This window comes from Ictidomys tridecemlineatus, chromosome 11 (genome assembly GCF_052094955.1).
Source record: "Ictidomys tridecemlineatus isolate mIctTri1 chromosome 11, mIctTri1.hap1, whole genome shotgun sequence".
Lineage (NCBI taxonomy): Eukaryota > Metazoa > Chordata > Mammalia > Rodentia > Sciuridae > Ictidomys > Ictidomys tridecemlineatus.
The window spans coordinates 45,937,103-45,957,844 of record NC_135487.1 but is presented as its reverse complement, the minus strand read 5'-3'; the positions used below and the strand labels follow the sequence as shown (position 1 = coordinate 45,957,844).

Here is a 20,742-nt window from a genome sequence, read left to right as displayed (position 1 = left end):
TCCATTTGGGAAAAGAAGAGGAAGTTGATTTAAGAATCTCAGTCTATATTGCAGTCAGATTGGTTGGTGACTCATGGGAAGAAGCTCTAGAGCTTAGTCCGTTGAGGCAGATTTTAGTTAATCTGTAAAATTTTCACTTGCAGTCCCATGACCAGGTCACCAAATATTTAGGATGTAGCCCATGGGTTCTTGGGGATCCACGGTGGGTAACAGAGTTGAGAGACACAGTATGGAAACAAGCAGCTACTTCAAATGCATCTTCTTTTCATAGCCTTTCCTCTACCCTTCCATTAAGAACCCCACCTCAAGACTCCAGCTCACCATCAGAAGGGGACAAGAGCCTGTTGGAGATTTTGAGGATGGTACTAAGGACAACCAATGGCAAACTCAACATAGAGAATCTCAACTTGAGTTTTCGAAAAGAAGACCGTTCATTTTCTGGCTGTCTCCCCCCAGCCAAGGTAACCAAAATTACATTTCAGATTTGTTCAGCTAAAGGCAACTTCAGAACACTGAGTCTTCAAAAATAAGGAGTAGTTATGATCTCTATTCTGCCTGTGAATGACATTGCACAATTGTTTTTTATGCTTGTGAGGAGAAAAACAAAATACAAAAGGAATTATGAAATGTGCAGAATTGGTCCAGGAATTACTTATAATTGGGCTGTCTTATGTTAATAATAGAAAATATGACAATATCCAAATAATATTTCACAATGGAAAACAATATTTTCAAGGCCAAATTCATTTCTCACATGCTCTCCCAGCTTCCAGTAAAATCAGCATGTGGTGTCTCATTCCTTAGGAACACCATATTTTAGGGACTGATGTAATTTATTGCTGATAGAGGTTAGCATGCTGCTTTGGAGCATTAATTAACAGTGCAGATGTGTTTCATGAAAGAAGATCCAGAACCATATTAATTCATGGATCTTTGGTAGATGTACCCAAAACTACCTTAGATGCAGGTAAAATAATCATTGCCATTGTTTTAAAAATACCTCATCATCACCACACTACTGAATTCTTACAAGAACCTTGCAAAATGCTTTACTCACATGATCTCATATAACACTGAAAAAGTTTATTCCTTATAAAATACCACAAAGGTAAACATTATCCTCCCATTTAGTAAATGAGTCGTGAAGAGGTCAACTCCAATCAACTCCAATCAAGGGCCAGGTAACAAGAGGTGCAGCCAGGATTCCAAGTAGAAGAGTTCTGGAAATAGAGAGCCAGAACTGAAAGTCCACTAGGTAGAAAGTGTCCATTGAATCCAGTAGACAAGATTAGAATTTTACAGGTTTGGAAAAGGGTGGAAATGACAGCTGGGGAAATGTTCTGTCAGAAAATCAGCATATACCTTTCATCTAGGTATACTGAGGTTTAAAAATTATGTTTACTAAGGAAGCAAGAATACAAGATGCTGAAGGAAGTTCTTATTCTATAACCAAAAACAGCTTCCTCGGAGCCTTCAGATGTAGAGTTAACTGTGCAAAAGCAAAGCTTATGTTAACGTCAATGTGTGTGTGTGTGTGTGTGTTCGCGTGTGTGTTATACATGCAACATATTTCACTAGAAGGAGAAAGAATAGTGCTGGAGAGTGTGAGGCTGCCCATCATAAGTAACTTTTACTGTGTTCATGAGAGGATCTTTAGAAACAGACTAAGAAGCAGAAATTCTTTTTTAGATTTGAAACCACAAAATACCATTGATGAACCTGAATGCCCTCAAATGATACTCAGAACGGAACATAAACAGCTTGACAATTAAAATGCATTTACTTAATCTCCTTGAGTCTCATTTTTTTTTTTCATCTGGAAACAATGGGTTCCAAATAGCTACCTTCTGTGTCTATTCTGAGGATTAAATGAAGTAAATATGTGAAAGTATTTAGCATACTACCTGACATACCAGGCTCTAAATATTAGCTTCCTTTCCCTCTTATATTAAAAATAGATATTTTTGTGAGAATTTCACTTCAAAATTTCACTTCCTATAGGAAGAGGAGCCTCTCATGGTCTGGTGCTGGTCACATCGAACACTGGCTATGGGGGAAGAGCTTGGGCGTTCTTATTCCCCAAAAAGCTCAATCTTGTGGTTTAGATCCAAAGTAATGGGGCACACTTTCTTGAAGCTGTTCTGCCTTTCATGAGCCATCTGGCATCTCTTAAGACATCTGGAATTCACTCAAAGTCTATTACAGTTCTGGGAGGCATGGAAAATACAATTTTGTTTCCTCAAAACGTGAGGCAAATTGAGGCCCAAGGGAAGCAGCAGCAGCCACACCACACTTCCTTGCTCCTGGATACAGGACTTCAGAGTAGAATGGGAAAGGCCATATCTGAACTAGAGAGTTTTTTCCTTTTGACTAGTAGTTCTTAACAACCTTAGAGTGTAGAAGACAGAACTGTGAACCTTCTTGACTATCTCATGAAAGCTGTGTGCTTTCTATCCAGGAAAATAAAAATCTATATTTAAAAATAAGCATATCCAAACAGCTGCTCTTTCAAAGGGTTCTCAGACCATCTATGGCTTCCAAGATAAATAAACTCTGCCTTCAAGGATAATCCCTAGGTCTTGTCATCAAATCCATGAATTTTGACCTTGCACAAAGAACAGAATGGAAACTGGTCAAGTATCTGTCATCTTTGTTCTCTGGACCCACTCTTCCTATTCCTCTTGCACTTTTTTGATATAGTGATGATTTTTGGTGGGACTGCTAATACAATACGGATCCACGTATATTTGTTTACCAACCACTTATCATTACCCAAGTCAAGTGTAGACTCAATAGGACTGTAGAACCTAAGAAGTTCCTAAGTGTTCAGGGTCCACTTAACCCTTTACACATAACCCACATTCTTCACCTCTTGAACTCGTCCTCATTCTGCTTCACATCAGGAGCCCTTCCCAAACCTTCCTGCCAGACCTTCCTCTCAGGAAGAACTCGCTGGAGCACAGGCCGCTCATCTCTTAGTACTCTCGGCTTCAAGTTCACGTAGCTTCTTCACTGTTATCAGAAGAGGATTTTTGTAGATGTGAAATTCATTCTTGTAGTAGGGCTTTAGCTGGAACACTAATTTACCTAGTGAGCCAGGACCATCAGACCTTCTGCAGTTGATCAGGCCCCTTTTTCCATACTTAGTTGTTTCAATATCTGTGCATCTTCCCTTAAACAGTCAAAGGGGAGATTCCTATTAATTCTCAATCACTGCCCTCCTCCAATGCAATAGGCATCTTTCCAATCAATAAGGTATATTTAATCTATTCTTGCATTTAACATGATACTCCCTCCATGTGTTCTAGGCACTGAGGACGATGGGTTGTATTGTTTCAGTTCCTTCTTTCTCCAGGAGTGTAGGGAAAATTCAACGTGTCATCACAATTCTGTGATAAACACAGTGGTAGCGCAGACTTTAAAGATAGAGAAAGTGCATCAATGTATCCTGGCCTTAAAGCCCACAATGGAGATGATGGAAATACTGAATCTTAGAGGACAGATGAGTTTGGCAAAGATTGGGGATAAGGATAATATGGGGCAAGAGAAGAGAGCGGAAAGGTATTCTAGGAGAAAGGAACCATGTGAATTAGCACTGGCACAAGAGTGAATTCAGGGACTGCTGTAAGTCCCTGCTCAAATTGTTATTAGAATGGAAAGCAGGAGCCAGTGTGAGAAGGGTCTTTCTGATGAGTGTGAATTTTATCCTGAAGGTCCAAAGTAATCAGGGAAGGATATTAAGTTAGTGCATGGTGTGATCAAATTTGAAATTTTAAAAAAGAGCATCCTGATATTATTTGGATAATTAGTTAGAGGCGGGCAATATTAGAAGCAGAGAGACCCTTTTTGAAGGCTGCTTCAATGATCCAGCAAGAGATTCTGAGGGTTGAAACTAAGGCACTAACAAGAGGGATCGAGATCAAAGGAGATAAAAAAGCAGGTCCTGGTGTCTCATTGAATGAAAACCCTGGATTAGGAGGAATCAAAATGATTCCTAAGTCATTAGCTTGGCAGCTGATTGAATGGTGGTGCCATTCTCTGAGAGAGGAATCAGAAAATGAGTAATCTGGAGGGGTACAGGATGGACTGATGAGTTCAACCTGGCCCAGGTAGATCAGTAGAGGCTGAAGCTGAATAATGTTTTAAGACACTTCCATAAGAAGTGGAAGCCATGGGCATAGTTAAAATTACCCAAGGATATAATGGAATGTGGGAAAGGAAGGGGGTCAAGAATCATATGCGTTGTTAAAGAGTAGGTAGCCAAAAAGAAGTCGATAAGAGAGACTAAAAATAACAAAAGGAGACAGGGGAGTGATCAATAAAGCCAAAAGGGAAGGGAGTTTGGGGAAGAATGACATGATCATCCCAGACCCACACCCACACCTCAAAGATATCTTTATAACTAGTACTATCAAGAATTTGTAGCCAGTGCCATGGCACTTGTCTGTAATCCCAGCTACTGGGGAGGCTGAGGCAGGAGGACAGCAAGTTCAATGCCAGCCACAGCAACTTAGTGAGACCCTGTCTTAAAATAAAAAAATTAAAAGGACTGGAGATATAGCTCAGGGTAAAGCACCTTGGGTTCAATCCCCATTACCAAAAAAATTTTTAAAAATTGTAAAATGTAAACTCATAGAAGTTTCTATTAACTTGGTAAACAGAATTAAGTATAGCAGTGGGGTAAAGGGAAATGGAACTACTCATAGGAAAAGAGGGAGTCATGACAGTATGTACCACTCTTTCAAACAGTATTCTGAGGAAATGTTTAGTCATCTCATATCTTTTTTTTTTTTTTTAAGTAGCAGCTATTTTATTTACTTCTAACTGAAAACATTTCCTAGTAAGCAGAAGAACATTTTCTTCCTAAGGGTCATCATTATGAATATTAGTGCTTTGAAATATTTTAATGATCATCCTGAATAACACTAAATGACAAGGCTTTTCTGGCAGATGTTTCTGTTTCTCCTCTTCAACTGTCAGCAGTCAGTTCTTAGTAGCTGTCAATCAATCTGTTTCCAGGAACGTTGATGCACCATTTCTAATCTGCTGTTCATTTTAGCCAAGAGCAAAACTTAGTGTTACCAGAAGTGAATGATCTGTTTTTAGAATAACCTCTTAATGTCAATATTTAAAAATACATCAATATGTGCTAATCATGTGGATTATTTAGTTCTTATTTATGGAGTAAAATGGCATAATGCAACCAACTTCTACCTCTTTTTGTTTTGTGCCAACCTCCACCCACACACACTCCACTCTCCAGTGACTTCAACTCATTCATCCACCCACTCATTCATCCATGTATTAAATTGTTGATCCTTTATTTTTTAAAATTGTGGTAGGCAATGGTGATAAGAAAATGAATGAAACACAGGTCAAGCACTGATTAAGCCACTTTCATGTAAGAAAGCACAGCAAGTAACAAAAAATTACTGCCTACACAGGAAAAGGATGCAAAACCATACTAGATTGAGTAACGTCAAAACTCATACCTTCCCCAATAGCACCAAGTTTGTTTTTACCTCTTATTTACACTTGCTTTTCCTCTGCCTAGAATTCTCCCCAACTCCTTATTCTTTAGGTAAACTCTGTTCATTTTTTTCATATTTCAAAACAATCTCTATTTTTCTCTTTTCAGCTTCCCTGACTTTATACCTCTGTATCTAAAAAGTCATAGACACAAGCTTCAAATGCAGATTTGGCATCTTTCCTTTTATAGAAACAAGTGAAGATGGACTTTTGGTGACTGGTTGTTCATTTGTTTTATAGTTCTGGGGATTGAACCCAGGGCCTCCTGCATGCTAGGCAAATGCTCTACCATTGAGCTACTCCCCACTGTTTTAAAATGTAGGTTTTATTATTATTTTGTTATTGTGAGACCAGCAGATCAGGAGACAATTGTCACTGAAAAGATGGTTTATTTCTTGAAATTTCTACAAGGAGGAGGCCTGCTGCACCACACAGGGAAGCAACAGGGCAGGCAGCAGGCAGTGGGGGTGAAAGGGGAAATGTGGACAAGAGCTTTTGTTGTGTTTTTCTCAAGAATAATGAGCAAAGCAGGGCAAGCAGGTTTAGGATTGGCTAGTTTGGAGAACTTCAGGGGACTCTGGGACTTTAGAGGCTGTCCCTAGTTCCCTGGTACCTAGGCTTCAGATAGTTGGGGGCAGAAATAGTGGTCCTGTGAGAGCCCTTTGGTTTGCATCTGAAAGTCTTACTTTTAGCTGAGTTCTTTTCTCTCTAGAAATTGTCCAACTTTAAGAATGACAAACTCTTTAGAGTCAACAAGGGCTCAGGGTTTCAAAGCAAAAAAAAAAAAATTAGAAGATATACTTACTATACTCATTGTACTGAACTTCCTTTCAAAATAATAACAGTAGCTACCAATAGTTTAGTTTGGATGATTTACTTTGGTTACTAGCTACTATTTAGTATAAAAATTGAATTAGGAAATTTTTTCTTACTACTTTCCTTCCTCTTTTTCTTCCTTTCTCCCTCTTTCTCCCCCCACCCCACATCTCTTTCTCCCTTCTCTCCATGTCTCTTTGCTCTCCCATTTCTGTATTTCTCTTCTCCCCTCCTCATTCACCTATCTCCCTGTCCTTCCACTCCGCTCCCTTCCTTCTTTTCTTTATTTCAAATAAAATTCAAATGCCTACTAAAAACCAAGTGCCATTCTAACTATTCACATTCTCATGTAACCTTCACAGAATCCATGGAAATTTAAAGTATCCTATTTAGTAGATGAAGTAATTGGACACAGAAAGATTAAGTAACTTCCCATGGCACAGGCAGCTGATCTGGTGTACAAAATAAGATCTCTTGGATTCCAAAGTCTATTTTAAATGATTATTATAAACACACAACATATGCTATCATATCCATGAAAATATGGAATAATTTAAGCATCATTCACCCACCAACTGGATATCTGAATTGGTTTCTTAGCTGAACCTAGAACATATTACATCCTTGTGAACCACTATGACACTCTATTCAATCAAAAAATACTTATTGAGCATCTAGTGTCTATACAAAGTTAATACAACTTCTAAATTATAAATTCTGTGTCAATTAAATAAAAATTTATTGATTATAAGCATTCAACTAGATATTCTTGTCCTCAATGATATCCAATAGAATGCACTCCTGGGTATTAATTCACCATCAAAATCATGTAGGCATTAATTATGGAAAGGAAATTCAATCATTAGTTTCATCCTAGTAAAACTTTAAATCTTTTCTTATTTCTAGGTCAGGGCTATATGTGGGAAGCATGGATTATACCTGACCTTGAGCCTGCTGGAAACATTGCTTAACCACCCAAACTTGGGTTACCAAGATGAAATAAAGTAAGTTGATTTTTGTTATAGACTAAATATTTGTACCATTCCTAATTATAAATTCTTGACTTCCAATGGGATGATACTAGGAGGTGAGCCCTCTGAAAGGTAATAGAATTTAGATGAGATCATTAAGGTAGAATTGGTATCTTTTCAAAAAGAGGAGACACTTCCTCTTTTGTCATAAGAGGGCATATACAGCAAGAAGGTAGGGGCCATCTAAAAACCAAGAAGAGGGTCCTCACCAAGAACTAAATCTGTTCAAATTTTGATCTTGTATTTTTCAGTCCCAAACTGTGAAAGACAAATGTATGTTTTTAAAGACTATTGTCACACAGTCTATGGTATTTTAGGAAGCTAAGACAAATTTTTATGCTCTCATTTTTCTACTAGGATGCCAAACACAGAGATCTGTCTTAAGATTACAAGTTTTATATGTGACCTAATCAATTTCAGTCACTTGACAACCAGGTTAAAGAATGTTTGCTTTTATTAAGATCAAAGAGTTTTCTTGGTCATAGAAAAACAAAGCATGAAATTTCTCCTTCTAGCCATTATGAATCATAAAGAATTATAATCATCACAAAAAAGAGCAAAATATATGAAGCAATGTTTTCAGACATTGGACATCAAGAATTATAGAATGTTGATTCCTGAAAGAAGGAAAACCAATGAGAGCAGCTCAACTTATTGCACAGGAAAGGAGAAGCCAAATAGAACTCATAGTTGAAGGAATAGAGTTTGGAGATCAGAAAGACTGAGGATGGAATGCACACTACAGAGAAAAAGGGAGGAGGAAATAAATCCCCAGAGATATTTCTCTGGAAATTTCCAAGAATTGCCATTGGGACTTCATGAGAGTATTGAGTAATGCATATATTTGAGGAAACTACCCAAGCCAAGAACAGAAACACAAGATAAAGATGTAGGAAAATTTTTAGATCTCTTGCAGTGTTAGAAATAGTTCATTTTTCCAACAGTCAATGAAGAAAACCTCTTAACACATGCTGCATTGAGTAGGGTCCTGAGAAGGGTACTGATTGTATTGAAGAGGGGCCAATTACTCCACAAATCTTAAAAGCCCTAAAGAAACAAAAAATGATCAGACTTTCTTCAAACTACTTGAATATATCCAAGAAAAAAGCTCTCAAATTTTAAAGGAATAAAATAATTTTAATCAATTATGTAAACTTTACAATTTCTAGCATACATACAAAAATTATCAGATATGAAAAGAAGCAAGAAAAGTATGACCTAATATTAAGATAAAAGTCAATCAATAAAAGCATGTACATAAATAAAACAGATAATATAATTAATGGATAAGGATGTTTTGGTTCTAATTAGTTATACATGATAGTAGAATGCACTTTGATACATCATAACTAAATGGAGTATAAATTCTAATTCTTCTGGTATACATAATGTAGAATCACACCTTTCATGTACATAGGGTAATAATTTCTGATTCATTCTACTATACCTCCTACCCCCATGCCCCATATACTTCCTATATGTACTATACAAGAAATATCTTCTTTTATTAAGAAGGCATGAACATAATGAGAAATATGGGTGAAAGAAAAAGATACAAATGAAGCTTCTAGGTAGAAAAAAATACATGTCTTCTTCCTCAAAACAAATAACAGAATAATAATAAGAAAAACATTAAACCAATCACAATAGAGGGTTAGCTGACCAGTGCTCCTCAAAATTGTGAGGACCATGGAAAATCTGAAAATTTTCACTATCAAGAAGAACATAAGAAGACAGGAAGATTAAATCTAATACAGTAGCTAGAATGGAAACTAGAGAAGAAAGGACAAGTATACAAAATCTAATATGAAAATAAAGTATGAATTTCATTTAATTGAAATGTAATAATATTGGCCCTTAATTGTACCATAATAGGGTAAGATGCTGATGAAAAGGGAAATTGGGTGAAAGGTGAGTGATAATTTTCTGTCTTATTTTTTTTAGTAAATTTAAAACTGTAATAAAATTATTATTTTAAAAATGTAATGCTTAAATTTTTCTTGATAGAAATAATAGCAAATTAAACAGGGAATAAAAATAACTTGAAGTCATAGAAATAAACACTATTCATAATAAAATTAATTATGAAGAATAATGAAGGAAAAATTAACAAAGGATTACTGCAGCTTTGTGATACCATCAACAGATTTAATGTACAAAAATTCAAATCTCAGAAAGGGAAAGAGAGGAGAACAGAAAAGAATGTTGAACAATTAATAGCTGAATTTTTTTTCTAAATTTGGAGAAAACTACAAAGACATGGGCCCAAGAAGTTCAATGAATCTTGAAAAAAAGAAATCTTGAAATAAACCATCCAAAGAATCATTATAGACAAATTTCTTAAAGCAATGTAAAGACAAAGTCTAAAAAGCACGCTGAGACCAAAACAACACCAAATAACAAAGCTAAGAATATAACAGATTTCTCATTAGGAACAATGTAAGAAATAAGATGGTGGAATGACATCTACACATTATTGAAAGAAAGCTATCAACTAGAATTCTCTATTCAGAAAAGTTGCATTGCATAAAACAAATATGACATAAAGACTTTGTTACATACCCAAGAAAGGAGTAAATTAATAACCTGCAGATCAACACCACAAGAAATATTTTAATAAGTTTTTCAAATGGAACAAAAATAATTATTCTATATCTACATGAAGGAATAAAGAGAATGGGAATAGTAAATATGTAGATGAATAAAATAGTACATTTTTGTTTAATTTTTAAAAACTATTTAAAAGATAATTAGATGTTTAAAGCAAAAATAAGAACAATGTTGTATGAAGTTTATAACATAAATAAAAGTCATATAAGGACAAGAGGGGAGAGTAAAAAATAAATAAAATACTGTGATGATGCTCTTATACTGTAACTGGAGTACTATAATTTTTTAAAGATGCTAAAAGAATAATTTAATTAATTAAAGATGCTAAAAGAATATTTTAAAATGGAAACCTAACCACAGTCAATACACATGAGACAAAAAGGTAACAAACAACATAAATATGACAAATATAAAATAAATATCAATAAGATAGGATTAAAACCTAATCACATCAAGAGTTACTTTTAGTATAAATGATCCATATGTACTAATTAAAAAGCAGAGATTTTCAGATTCCATTTGTAAAGGAAGAACTAGTTAAATGCTTTCTATAATAATAATTTTTGATTTAAACATAATAGACAAGCTAAAAGTAAAAGGATAGAAAAAGGTATAGTACACCAACTCTAAAGAAAGTTGGAACAGTTATATTCATATCAAAGTAGATTCCCAGAAATCAATTGCATTCCTATATTCCAATGATGAATCAGCTGGGAGAGAAATTAGGAAAAAACATCCCATTCCCAATAGCCTGGGGAGGGGGGGACTTGGAAATCAACCTAACAAAAGAGGTGAAGGACCTCTACAATAAAAACTATAGAACACTAATGAAAGAAATTGAGGAAGACCTTAGAAGATGGAAAGACCTCTCAGATTATTGGATAGGCAGACATAATATTGTCAAAATGGTCATACCACCGAAAGTGCTAAACAGATTCAATGCAATTTCCATCAAAATTCCAATATTCTTTATAGAAATAACAAAAGCAGTCATGAAATTCATTTGGGAAAATAAGAGGCTCAGAATAGCCAACGCAATCCTTAATGAGAAAAGCAAAGCAGGTAGCAACACAGTTCCAGACCTTAAATTATGCTACAGACCTATAGTAACAAAAACAGCAAGGTATTGGCACTAAAACAGGAAAGAAGACCAATGGAACAGAATAGAAGACACAGACACAAACCCATATAGATACAGTTACCTCATTCTAGACAAAGGTGCCAAGAACATATATTGGAGAAAAGGTTGCCTCTTCAACACATGGTGCTGAGAAAGCTGGAATTACCTATATAATAGAACGAAATTTAACCCCCATCTCTTACCTTGCAAAAAAATCAACTCAAGTGGATCAAAATCCTAGGAACTAGAGCAGAAATCCTGCACATACTAGAGCTTAACACTCCAACTTATAGGCTGGAGGAACTGACTTCCTTTAAAAAAAAGTCCTAAAGTTTAAGAAATAAAATAAAAAATAAATAATGGGATAGCATCAAAATAAAAAGCTTCTTCACAACAAAGTAAACAAACAAGAGCATGAAAAGAGAACCTACAGAATGGGAGAGAATCTTTGCCACCTGCCTCTCAGATGGGGAGTTAATTCCAGGATATACAAAAACTTACACCATACTATAATAATAATAATAATAATAATAACCCAAATCAGTAAATGGGCAAAGGAACTAAACAGACCCTTCTCAAAAGAAGAAATATGAATGGTCAACAAATATATGAAAAAATGTTCTACATTTCTAGCAATTAGAGAAATGAAATTAAAACTGAGACTTCTTCTTACTCCAGAATGGAAATTATTAAGAATGAAAGCAACAGTAAATGTTGGTGAGAATGTGGGGAAAAGGGTACTCATACATTGGTGGGACTACAAATTGGTGCAACCATTCTGGAAAGCAGTATGGAGATTCCTCAAAAACTAGGAATGGAATCACCATTTGACCTAGTTATCCCACTCCTCAGTATATATCCAAAGGATTTTAAATCAGCATGCTACAGTAATGCAGCCACATCAGTAGTTCTAGCAGCACAATTCACAAGAGCTAAGCCGTAGAGCCAACCTCAGTGTTCTTCAAGAAATGAATGGATAAAGAAAATATGGCATATATACACAATCAACTATTACTCAATTATTAAGAAGAATGACTTTGTGACATTGGCCAGTAAGTGGATGGATCTGGAGAGCACCATGCTAAGTGAAATAAGCCAATCCCCCCCAAAAAACAAAGGTCAAATGTTTTTACTGATACATAGAAGGTATCCCATAATAAGGGGTGGGGGTTGAATAGAAGTTCAGTAGATGAGACAAAGGGAATGAAGGGAAAGGAAGGGGGATACAAAAAGCAAAGACAGTGGAATGAATCTGACATAATTTTCCTGTGTACATATATGAATACACCACAGTGAATCCAACCATGATGTACATTCACAAGAAATGGTTTCCTAATTAAAATAAGACATATTCCATATTTGTATAATTATATCAAAATGGATTCTACTATCATATATAACTAAAAAGGCCAATAAAAAAAAAAACCCTAAAATAGTATACATCATTGCTCTGCTCCAAAGACTTTAAAGGCACCTATCACTCAGGGGAGAAAAGTTCTTATAAAGAGTTCTACATGATCTGCTCCCCCATCATCTCTCTGGCTCCATCTCAAAGCTACTTTGCCCATCCTATTCCAGTTACATTCTGTTTCAGTTCCTTGTCTTCCTCAGATGGACCAGGCAAAGATCCACCTTGGTACCTATCTTCTAAATGTCTCCTCCACCTATAATACTCTTAACGGCTCAGATGTCCTCCTGCCAACCTCTTTCCGTTCTTCAACTTTTTGCTCAAATAACTCCTTGTCAGTGAGACAAGGCCAGCACTAACTCCCCTATTCAAATTTATCACCTCCCACACTTCTTGTTCCTTTTAACCTGCTCTCCTTTTGTTTTCTTCTCTTGTCTTCTTCAACTACTCATAAATTGGGCCATTTGCTGTTTTATTTTATTTATTGTCATAGGTCTCTCCCTAACAAACAGCAGAATATATAATGCCAGGATATTCAGGGTCTTTGTTTTATTCACTCACGCAAGCACTGTCTAGAGCAGTGCCTGCCACAATAAATATTATTATAATAAATATTTATGTACTTGAATTGAATTAGGTGAAGAATAGTATGTTGAAATACTCTCAGGGATGGCAGTATGTGAATTCTTCCCAATCCCTAGCTCACAGTCAAATTGAAGGACACCTTCCCTAACCATCTCATCAACATCCGGTTCCTTCTGCTGAGTACTCTCATAGAACCAAGTCCTTTTATTTCCTGACACTGATATTTGTAATTATGTATTTATTTGTCTGATGTTAGTTTGCTATTTACAATAGTGCCCTCCCTAACGGTGGGCAACATGACTTATTTGCTCACACTCTATTCCCAACATACTGACTCCTGGTAGTTATAAGAATGTGATGAAATCACTTATTCATTCATTTAACATTTATTGATTGCCTGCTATATACCAACTGTGGGAGACCAACCTTGCACTTGACTGAGTCACACTCCCTGGCTGGGTGCTGAGGCGCTCAGTCACATAAATGTGGCAGAGCTTTCCCCACCCTTCTTGGGTTCAAGGGTCCGTGTCTTGTGCATGAGTGTGTCTTGCTACAGCCCCATGGTGAAGCCATGCTCACCTGTTCCTTTGTAATATAACCCCTTGCCCTGTTTAGGATAGAATCTTCCATGGAAGTGCCTTGTGTGTGTCCCCTTCTCTTTCTGTGCCCTTGGGTGTGGCCTACCCAGGTGTCAGCCAACCTGCTGACAGTGGACATCATGAAGATAGACTCAGTCCCCTGAAACCTGACCCCTTGCCTCATTTGAATAGCTTCTCCTCAATAAAAGGGTCAGTCAGTGTGTGCTCTTGCTCTCTCTTCCTTCGGACTCTTAAGGTCAGAGGAGCTGTCACACGACCCCAAAGAAAAAGGTATTTGTGTCTCTTGTGTGGTTATTTGGTGCAGCCCAGTTAGCCCAGTTCAACCGGAGTGACCCCTGAGCCTTTTAATGGCAAGAACAGAAACCCAGCAACCAACCACTACTGTAGACACTGGGGATATAGATATGACTAAAACAAAGCCTTTCCCTCATGAAGTTTATATATTCTGGTGGGGTAAAGAAGAGAAATAGTAAGTGAGTTAGAATATATGGTACATCACATGGCGACAAGAGCAATGCAGAAAAATAAAGTGGAGTGAAGGTTATGTGGGGTGCTTTGGACAGCTTTGTGTCACTCTAACCAAAACACCTGACAAGAACAACTTAGAGAAGGAAGTTTATTTTGGTTCTTGGTGTCAAATAATCAGTCCATGGTCAGACAACTCCATTGCTCTAGGTCCAAGATGAGGCAGAATATCTTGGTGGAAGGGCACAGTGGAGGAAACCTACTCAGTTCATAATAGCCCAGAAGCAGAGAGAGCTCCACTCATCAGTCACATCTCCAGTCACACCCTACCTGTCCACAGTTGCCACCCAGTTAATCCATTCAAGCCTATTAAATCACTGATGAAACTACAGCTCTTGGAATCTAATCATTTCACCTCTGAACATTCTTGCATTGTCTCACATGAGACACCTCATATCCAAACCAATAAGCATCAATCAATGATTAAATGATTGAATTAATAATGAGGCCAGGAGTTCAAACGCAGTAAGTGAATTTCCAGTGGAACAGCTTTGAACATGGGAATTTCCCTTCTCTAAAATCTTGCGGGTGATTGGGTAAAGGTAAGAGACATGGTTAAACAAAAAGATCAGGAAAGTGAGCTCAGAGCTTAGTGGAAAAGCAGGAAGCTGAAATTGAGAGTCCTCAAATGGCTCCAATCTAAAGGCAGAAAGAGCATGTTTCAAAGCTCACATTGTCCCTGGTATATAGTGGAGACTCAATAGACATTAGTTGATTAAAAGCTGGGGTCCAAAACAATATTCCACGAATTAGGAATATGAGATCAAGAGAAAATGGGGGGCAAGTGAGAGGAAGCTGCTTTTAATTATATCAAAATTTTCAATTTCCACTGCTTTTGGAAAAATCAGAGAAACACGCTAATTTTTTTTATTTACCTGTCTTTGACCTTTGAATATTCAAGGACATCAAAACCATGAGAACCAATGAAGAATTGCATTTATAAGAGATAAACCTGTTTCATCCTTAAACAGTCATTGGCTAAAGCTTCTTCTGTTGAATTAAATCCATTTCGTTAAGGGCTTTGTATGCAAATCTATATCCTTAAGAGATTAAAGATGCAATTTAGACACACATTTTAGGAGCTGAATGCACGAATCATTATTTTAGTACATATTGTCCATTAATCTGCTGTTCAATTGGGAACCCATTTGGAATGTGGCTGCTTGCTAATTAGCAGGATTCTAGTGCTGAGCTGCTTCCTGATTAAATGTCCTTTAGAATCAATAAAACATCAGGAGGGATTATGGTGATGTGGGATTAGCCCCATCTAACCAAATAAAATGAGTTGCGTTCCCTTCTTAAACTGTCATGTTGCAAGAGCTGACAAGGAGAGCAATTTTGTGAGCCCCGTAACAAAGTAGTTGTTGTTTGTTGTTGTTGTTTTTAACATTGAGATTTTGTTTTTTGCCATTTGCCTACCAATTAGCAGCGACATTAGTGAATAACTGCCAGGGTAAGGCGATTTTGAGAAAGACTTGATTACGATTTCAAATCTCGACTCTGAATCACCCTTATGTAAAATGAGTTCAGGTTGTGTTGGTAAAAATTATTATCCCTGTTCTTGGCCAGGAACGTGTAAGTCAGAATTCGCATTTAATGTTTCTGTGTGACTTTGTAATAAGTGGTAATTAAGGACAGCAGAGAGAGAACAGGAGGCAAACTAATACTCTAAAATTGTATTGGCAAAATTAAATGCTTCAAACCAGTTTAAAACACATGCACACGAGCCAAATTGTGTTGGGGGAGTGGGGGGGAATAATGAAGCCTCTATGGAAGCTTCGTGAATAGATGGAGCCATTGACACAACCACAAGTAGGACTTATCATACACATCTGGCCCATTATTGAGAGTGCAATTAGGTTGAAAAGGACCCGTTTTGCTAATCCCAGGAACTACCAGAGGATTTCGGGAGATAAAGGAAACATGAGGTGTCTGATTCAGCAATTACTTTGTAAAGGGAATAGGAAAGGGTTAGCCAAGAGCTATTAGAGATGTGGTATGGTCTGCGCATTGGTTGGGCTATAGAAATCAGACCTAGCTTTTCCATTTTACATAATAATAATAATAATAATAATAATAGTTATTATTATTAGTTATAGCCCACACTTACTTAGTGCTAAATGTATTTCAAGAAATATTCTAAGTGCCTTATAAATATTAACTCTTTTTAATCCTTGCATCTGCCCCATGAGGTAAGCACTAATATTTTTCAAATGAAGAAACACAGAGAGATTAAAACCTATATGTAATCCATACCTGAATTCATTAATAAGGCTAAGCTAAATGCAGGCCCTCTGGTTTCAGAGTTTGGGGGCTTAGTCACTGCACTATAGCAACATTCCTACTTGCCCTACAATACTCGGAAACTTTTACAAGATTATGGCTAAGGCACAGGTGTTTGGGGAAAATTGCCAGAGTCCCAGAGCTGGCTTCACTCTTGGGCTTGGTGCTGAACACAATTCTGGATCTGAGGAATTGGGTAACTCTTGCCCTCCACCCATACCCTGATTTGGACTTTTGACCTCCAAAACTGTGAGAAACTTCTGTTGAAGCCACATGGTCTATGGTGTTTCATTGTGGCAGCCTGTCTTAGTCCGTTTGGGTTTCCATAACAAAACACTATAAACTAGGTGGCTTATTAAAAAAGAAAAAAAAAAAAAGCCTTTTATTCCACAGTTCTGGAGATGGGAATTCTAGGATGTGGGCAGATTCAGTGCCTGGGAAGGTTCTTCTTCCTTCTAGATGGCTTTCTTTCCACTGTGACCTTACATGGCAGGGAGAAGGAGGGGATCTCTCTTGAGCTTCTTTTAAATGGACACTGATCCCATTCAAGAGGGCTCTGCCCCATAACCTAAACGCTTTTCAAAGACTCCCACCTCCTAATACCTTGGAGGTGAGTATTCCATATACTCAGACGGTAACACAGTCCTCGCAAACTAACATGGTCCTACAGGCTAATAGACTCCTAGGCAGCCTCCTTTCTAGCTGTTTTCTCCATCTAGCATATTCTGTAACCCCTCAGAAATTTCTAGAGTTGGAAATTTCAGAATTCTGAAAGCACGGCTATAATGCCTAAATTTTTTAGCTCCTGGGACATAATTTCTGATTCTGGAAGTTTGGATAGAGTTGACTTCTCAGCATTGTTCTATGCTATGGCTCAGCTGAGCTTAATGGGATTCACAGGAGCTAACAGAGTGAGAGACGGGAGAAGTATTTCAGAGAGAAAGAAACTCAAGCAAAGCTTGGCAAGTTTGGATTACTACAAACTTTTCCTCGTGGCTGGAGTATACATTTCAGGTGGTGGAGAAAGATAATGAATGGACTTGGGAGGTGGTTGCTGGCATACCTTTTGACATAAGCCTGTATGAAGCTGTTAGAAGAACATGCCACCTGAAACTAGCTTCACCAAGATTTTCAAGGGCCTTTCAATAAAATAGCCCACATCTTGTGTGCTTAGTATATTTAGGTTTGTTTTGTTTATTCATACAAGGCTTTTTTATCAAAAGGCATCTGCTTAACAGCACCTGACAAAAATTCCTACAAGAGAGAAAAAGGCCCAAAACACATAAAGAGCAAAACTCACAACAGGAACTCTAGTGTCAGAATCTAGCAGGAACCTCCTCTATGAGTTACTGCAATGTGGGAAAATCACTGAGTTGCCTGCCCCACACTTCACCCTGCTTGCCTATAAGAAGTGTAAAGAAAAAACACCAACATTTAAGAAAATACCGCAGAATGTGAAAGGGAATCATCATCCTGCAGGTTCCAAATCTCAACCAATCTCCCTTCAACATGGCCTTCCCTTTGGTTTGGAGACCATAAGTCTTAGCCAACTAGAAAATTGCAAAGGTGCTGTTTATAGTAGCAGTCTGAGTTCTTCTGTTCCCTGCTTCTCTTTCCCCCTCCCTTCCCAGCCCAAAGAAACACACCTGTGTATTTACCCCCACATCACTTTTCTGTACCTATTCAGAGATGTGGTTATATCCTGTATGACTCCCCAAAATGACAGAGCAAAAAGTTAAGATGAGCAAAGAGGGAAGAGAAACCCAGGTGACGTATGGTGTTTGCACATGGTGAAGTATAATTCCTGAAAATTATTTCATGGGGGTTAGAATGAAGAAAGGGAGACCGCTGGTAGTTGTTTACATTAATAGGTATATAAAATACAACATACTGCATCAATCTGAAGTGTCTGGTACCAAATGAATGTGGTGAAAAGATCCCACCTCCATTCTACCAAGGTGCATGAGGCAAATGACTAAGAGAAATCAATACCGAATAGGGTTGCCATCTATCCTTGACTGGAGATTCAAGTGAGCAGGGAACACAGTCACAGGAAAGCAAGGCAGCTTAACTGTGGGTCACAGTGAATGTGAGGAGATCCTCATTCGAAGCCCAGTAAAGAAAAAACACCAACATTTAAGAAAATACAGCAGAATGTGAAAGAGAATCATCATCCTGCAAGCTCCAAATCTCAACAAAGCTTAGAAAATGATCTACTCTAGAAATTAGAAAAATAATTTAGGAAAGCACAGTGATTCTATGCAGTATATAAGAAGCCGTTGCCTCTACAGAATTGAATTACAAAGTAATAAGTATAATGAGATTTTTTAAATCTATAAAAATCAAATTTAAAAAGCACAAAAAGGAACAGAAGAAATTAGAAAGAATTTGAGGAAATACAGATGGTATCAAGGAAGCTAAAGCTTCTCTAGGCAAATTAAAAGGTAACCAGGAATCAATAAGAAGTGAAATCAACACTAGAGGAAAATATGTAATATCAAACTTAAGGGACTTCTGCAAAAGGTAGGGAAGAAAAAGAACAGAGAAGGAAATGAGAGAGAATAGTAGATATAAAATGATAATAATAGAGATGCAACCTAAGAGGACTTGGTATTGTGGAAAAGGGAATTAAAAAAATTGGAGAAAAAATAAAAATGAAACTCTCAATTACATTAGTTCATTTTCTGTTGCTATCACAAAATATCTGAATTGGGTACTTCATAAAGAAAAATGGCTTATTGAGCCAGCAGTATTAGAAGGTGAAAGTTCAAGATCAGACAGCCTCGTCCATTGGGCCTCTGGTGTGTGTATGTGTGGGAGGGGGGCTCTTAGCTGTATCATAGCAGATGGCATTATTGTGGGAATATTTTTGAAAGCAAGAGGTCACATGGTGAGAACAAAAGTCAAGGAGTGAGGAGGACAGTCTTAGAACAACGCACTCTCAAGGAAATTAACCAGATTCCCAGAGCTATACATCACTTCCAAAGGAGATGCCCCCAGTTAACCTAATCCCCTTCCACTAAGCTCCACTCCTTAGAGTTCTACTGCTTCAGCACCTCCACACTGAGGACCCAGCTTCCAGTATACAAATCCTTGGAGGACCCACTCAAACCATGACCACAAGTGAAAAATTTTGAAAATTGCTGGAAAAAAAAAAAGTATACAGGTTGAAGGTCTCACCATGATCTCAGCTAATTATGGGGGAAAAAACAAATGTACCCATGTCTATCCCAATAAAACTTTTGTATTATTAAGACAAAGAAAATAAGTCAAAGATCCTGGCCAAAAACAGAATAAAACTAAACTACAGCAAATAATGGGAAAAATATAATTATCAATGGACAAAAATCTGGCCAACCTCAGATAGACTTCTGCAATAATAAATTTTAGAAAATACTAAAGCCATACCCATGGAATTTCAAAGAGTAAAAACATGTAACTGAAGCCAAATTGCATAAATCCATGTGGATTTGGAGTCAGACAGCCAGGGTGTGATCCTGGATGCCCCTGTGATCCATGTGTTCTTGGTCAAGTCCTTTACTTATCTCATAGGATGGCTATCTCCATTGAATGAAATAATGAATAAAAAGTACTTGGATCACTCGCTAAACGCTGTTGTTAACTTGACAAACTCACTTAGAGTTTGAACTCATGTTTACCTGAATCTAGAACTAAGCTCACAGGCCTTATTCTCCAGTCCCAACCTCTCTGACTTGACACTATCAGTGGGGACTTGACACTGTCACTCCTCCTGATAGTGGAACCCATAAACCCATTTAAATCATGAGTGTCTCTTTGAAGGTCTTGGAGTAATGGGGAAAAAATGGAGAGAAAGGGAATATTTTACTGGAAGGCTCTTTAGAATGTTAGTAGTCACATAAGTCTTTATATGTCATTTAAATAAGACGATGCTCAACTTCAGTACTTTGAAAATTTCCCCAAATCTTCTTACCCCACTCTTAGCATATGATTAAGAAGGAGCAAGAGAATTTGTGGTGCCATTTTATCCAAGAACCTTACCTCATATATGACATCTAGAAGATCACTACCTGATAGCTCCCGACAACCCTGAGAACCATAGGATGTGTGCGAGTATTAATGGACCTAGGCATTGGGTTGTTGAGCTTTGTTATCAAAGGATGGGAAGATGCTCTTGGCATAAGCCTAGACTTCCTAAAAGGGTCTAGAAAGCCATTATAAGGAGAGCAGGTAACAGGAAATGCTTCTTTGCAATTT

General features: G+C 37.3%; 1 protein-coding gene across 2 annotated transcripts in view; it reads left to right on the top strand.

Annotated features, from left to right (window-relative positions):
• C11H1orf87 (chromosome 11 C1orf87 homolog) overlaps positions 1–20,742 on the top strand; it is an 80,190-nt gene that overhangs the window by 38,682 nt on the left and 20,766 nt on the right. Inside the window, exons 7-8 of one of the 2 annotated variants that reach the window (XM_078026371.1) lie at positions 296–461; positions 7,252–7,349. In XM_078026371.1, the coding sequence (XP_077882497.1) occupies positions 296–461; positions 7,252–7,349 (264 nt within the window). Of the gene's footprint in view, positions 1–271; positions 462–7,251; positions 7,350–20,742 lie in introns of both variants that reach the window. The other variant, XM_078026370.1, reaches the window with a different exon arrangement.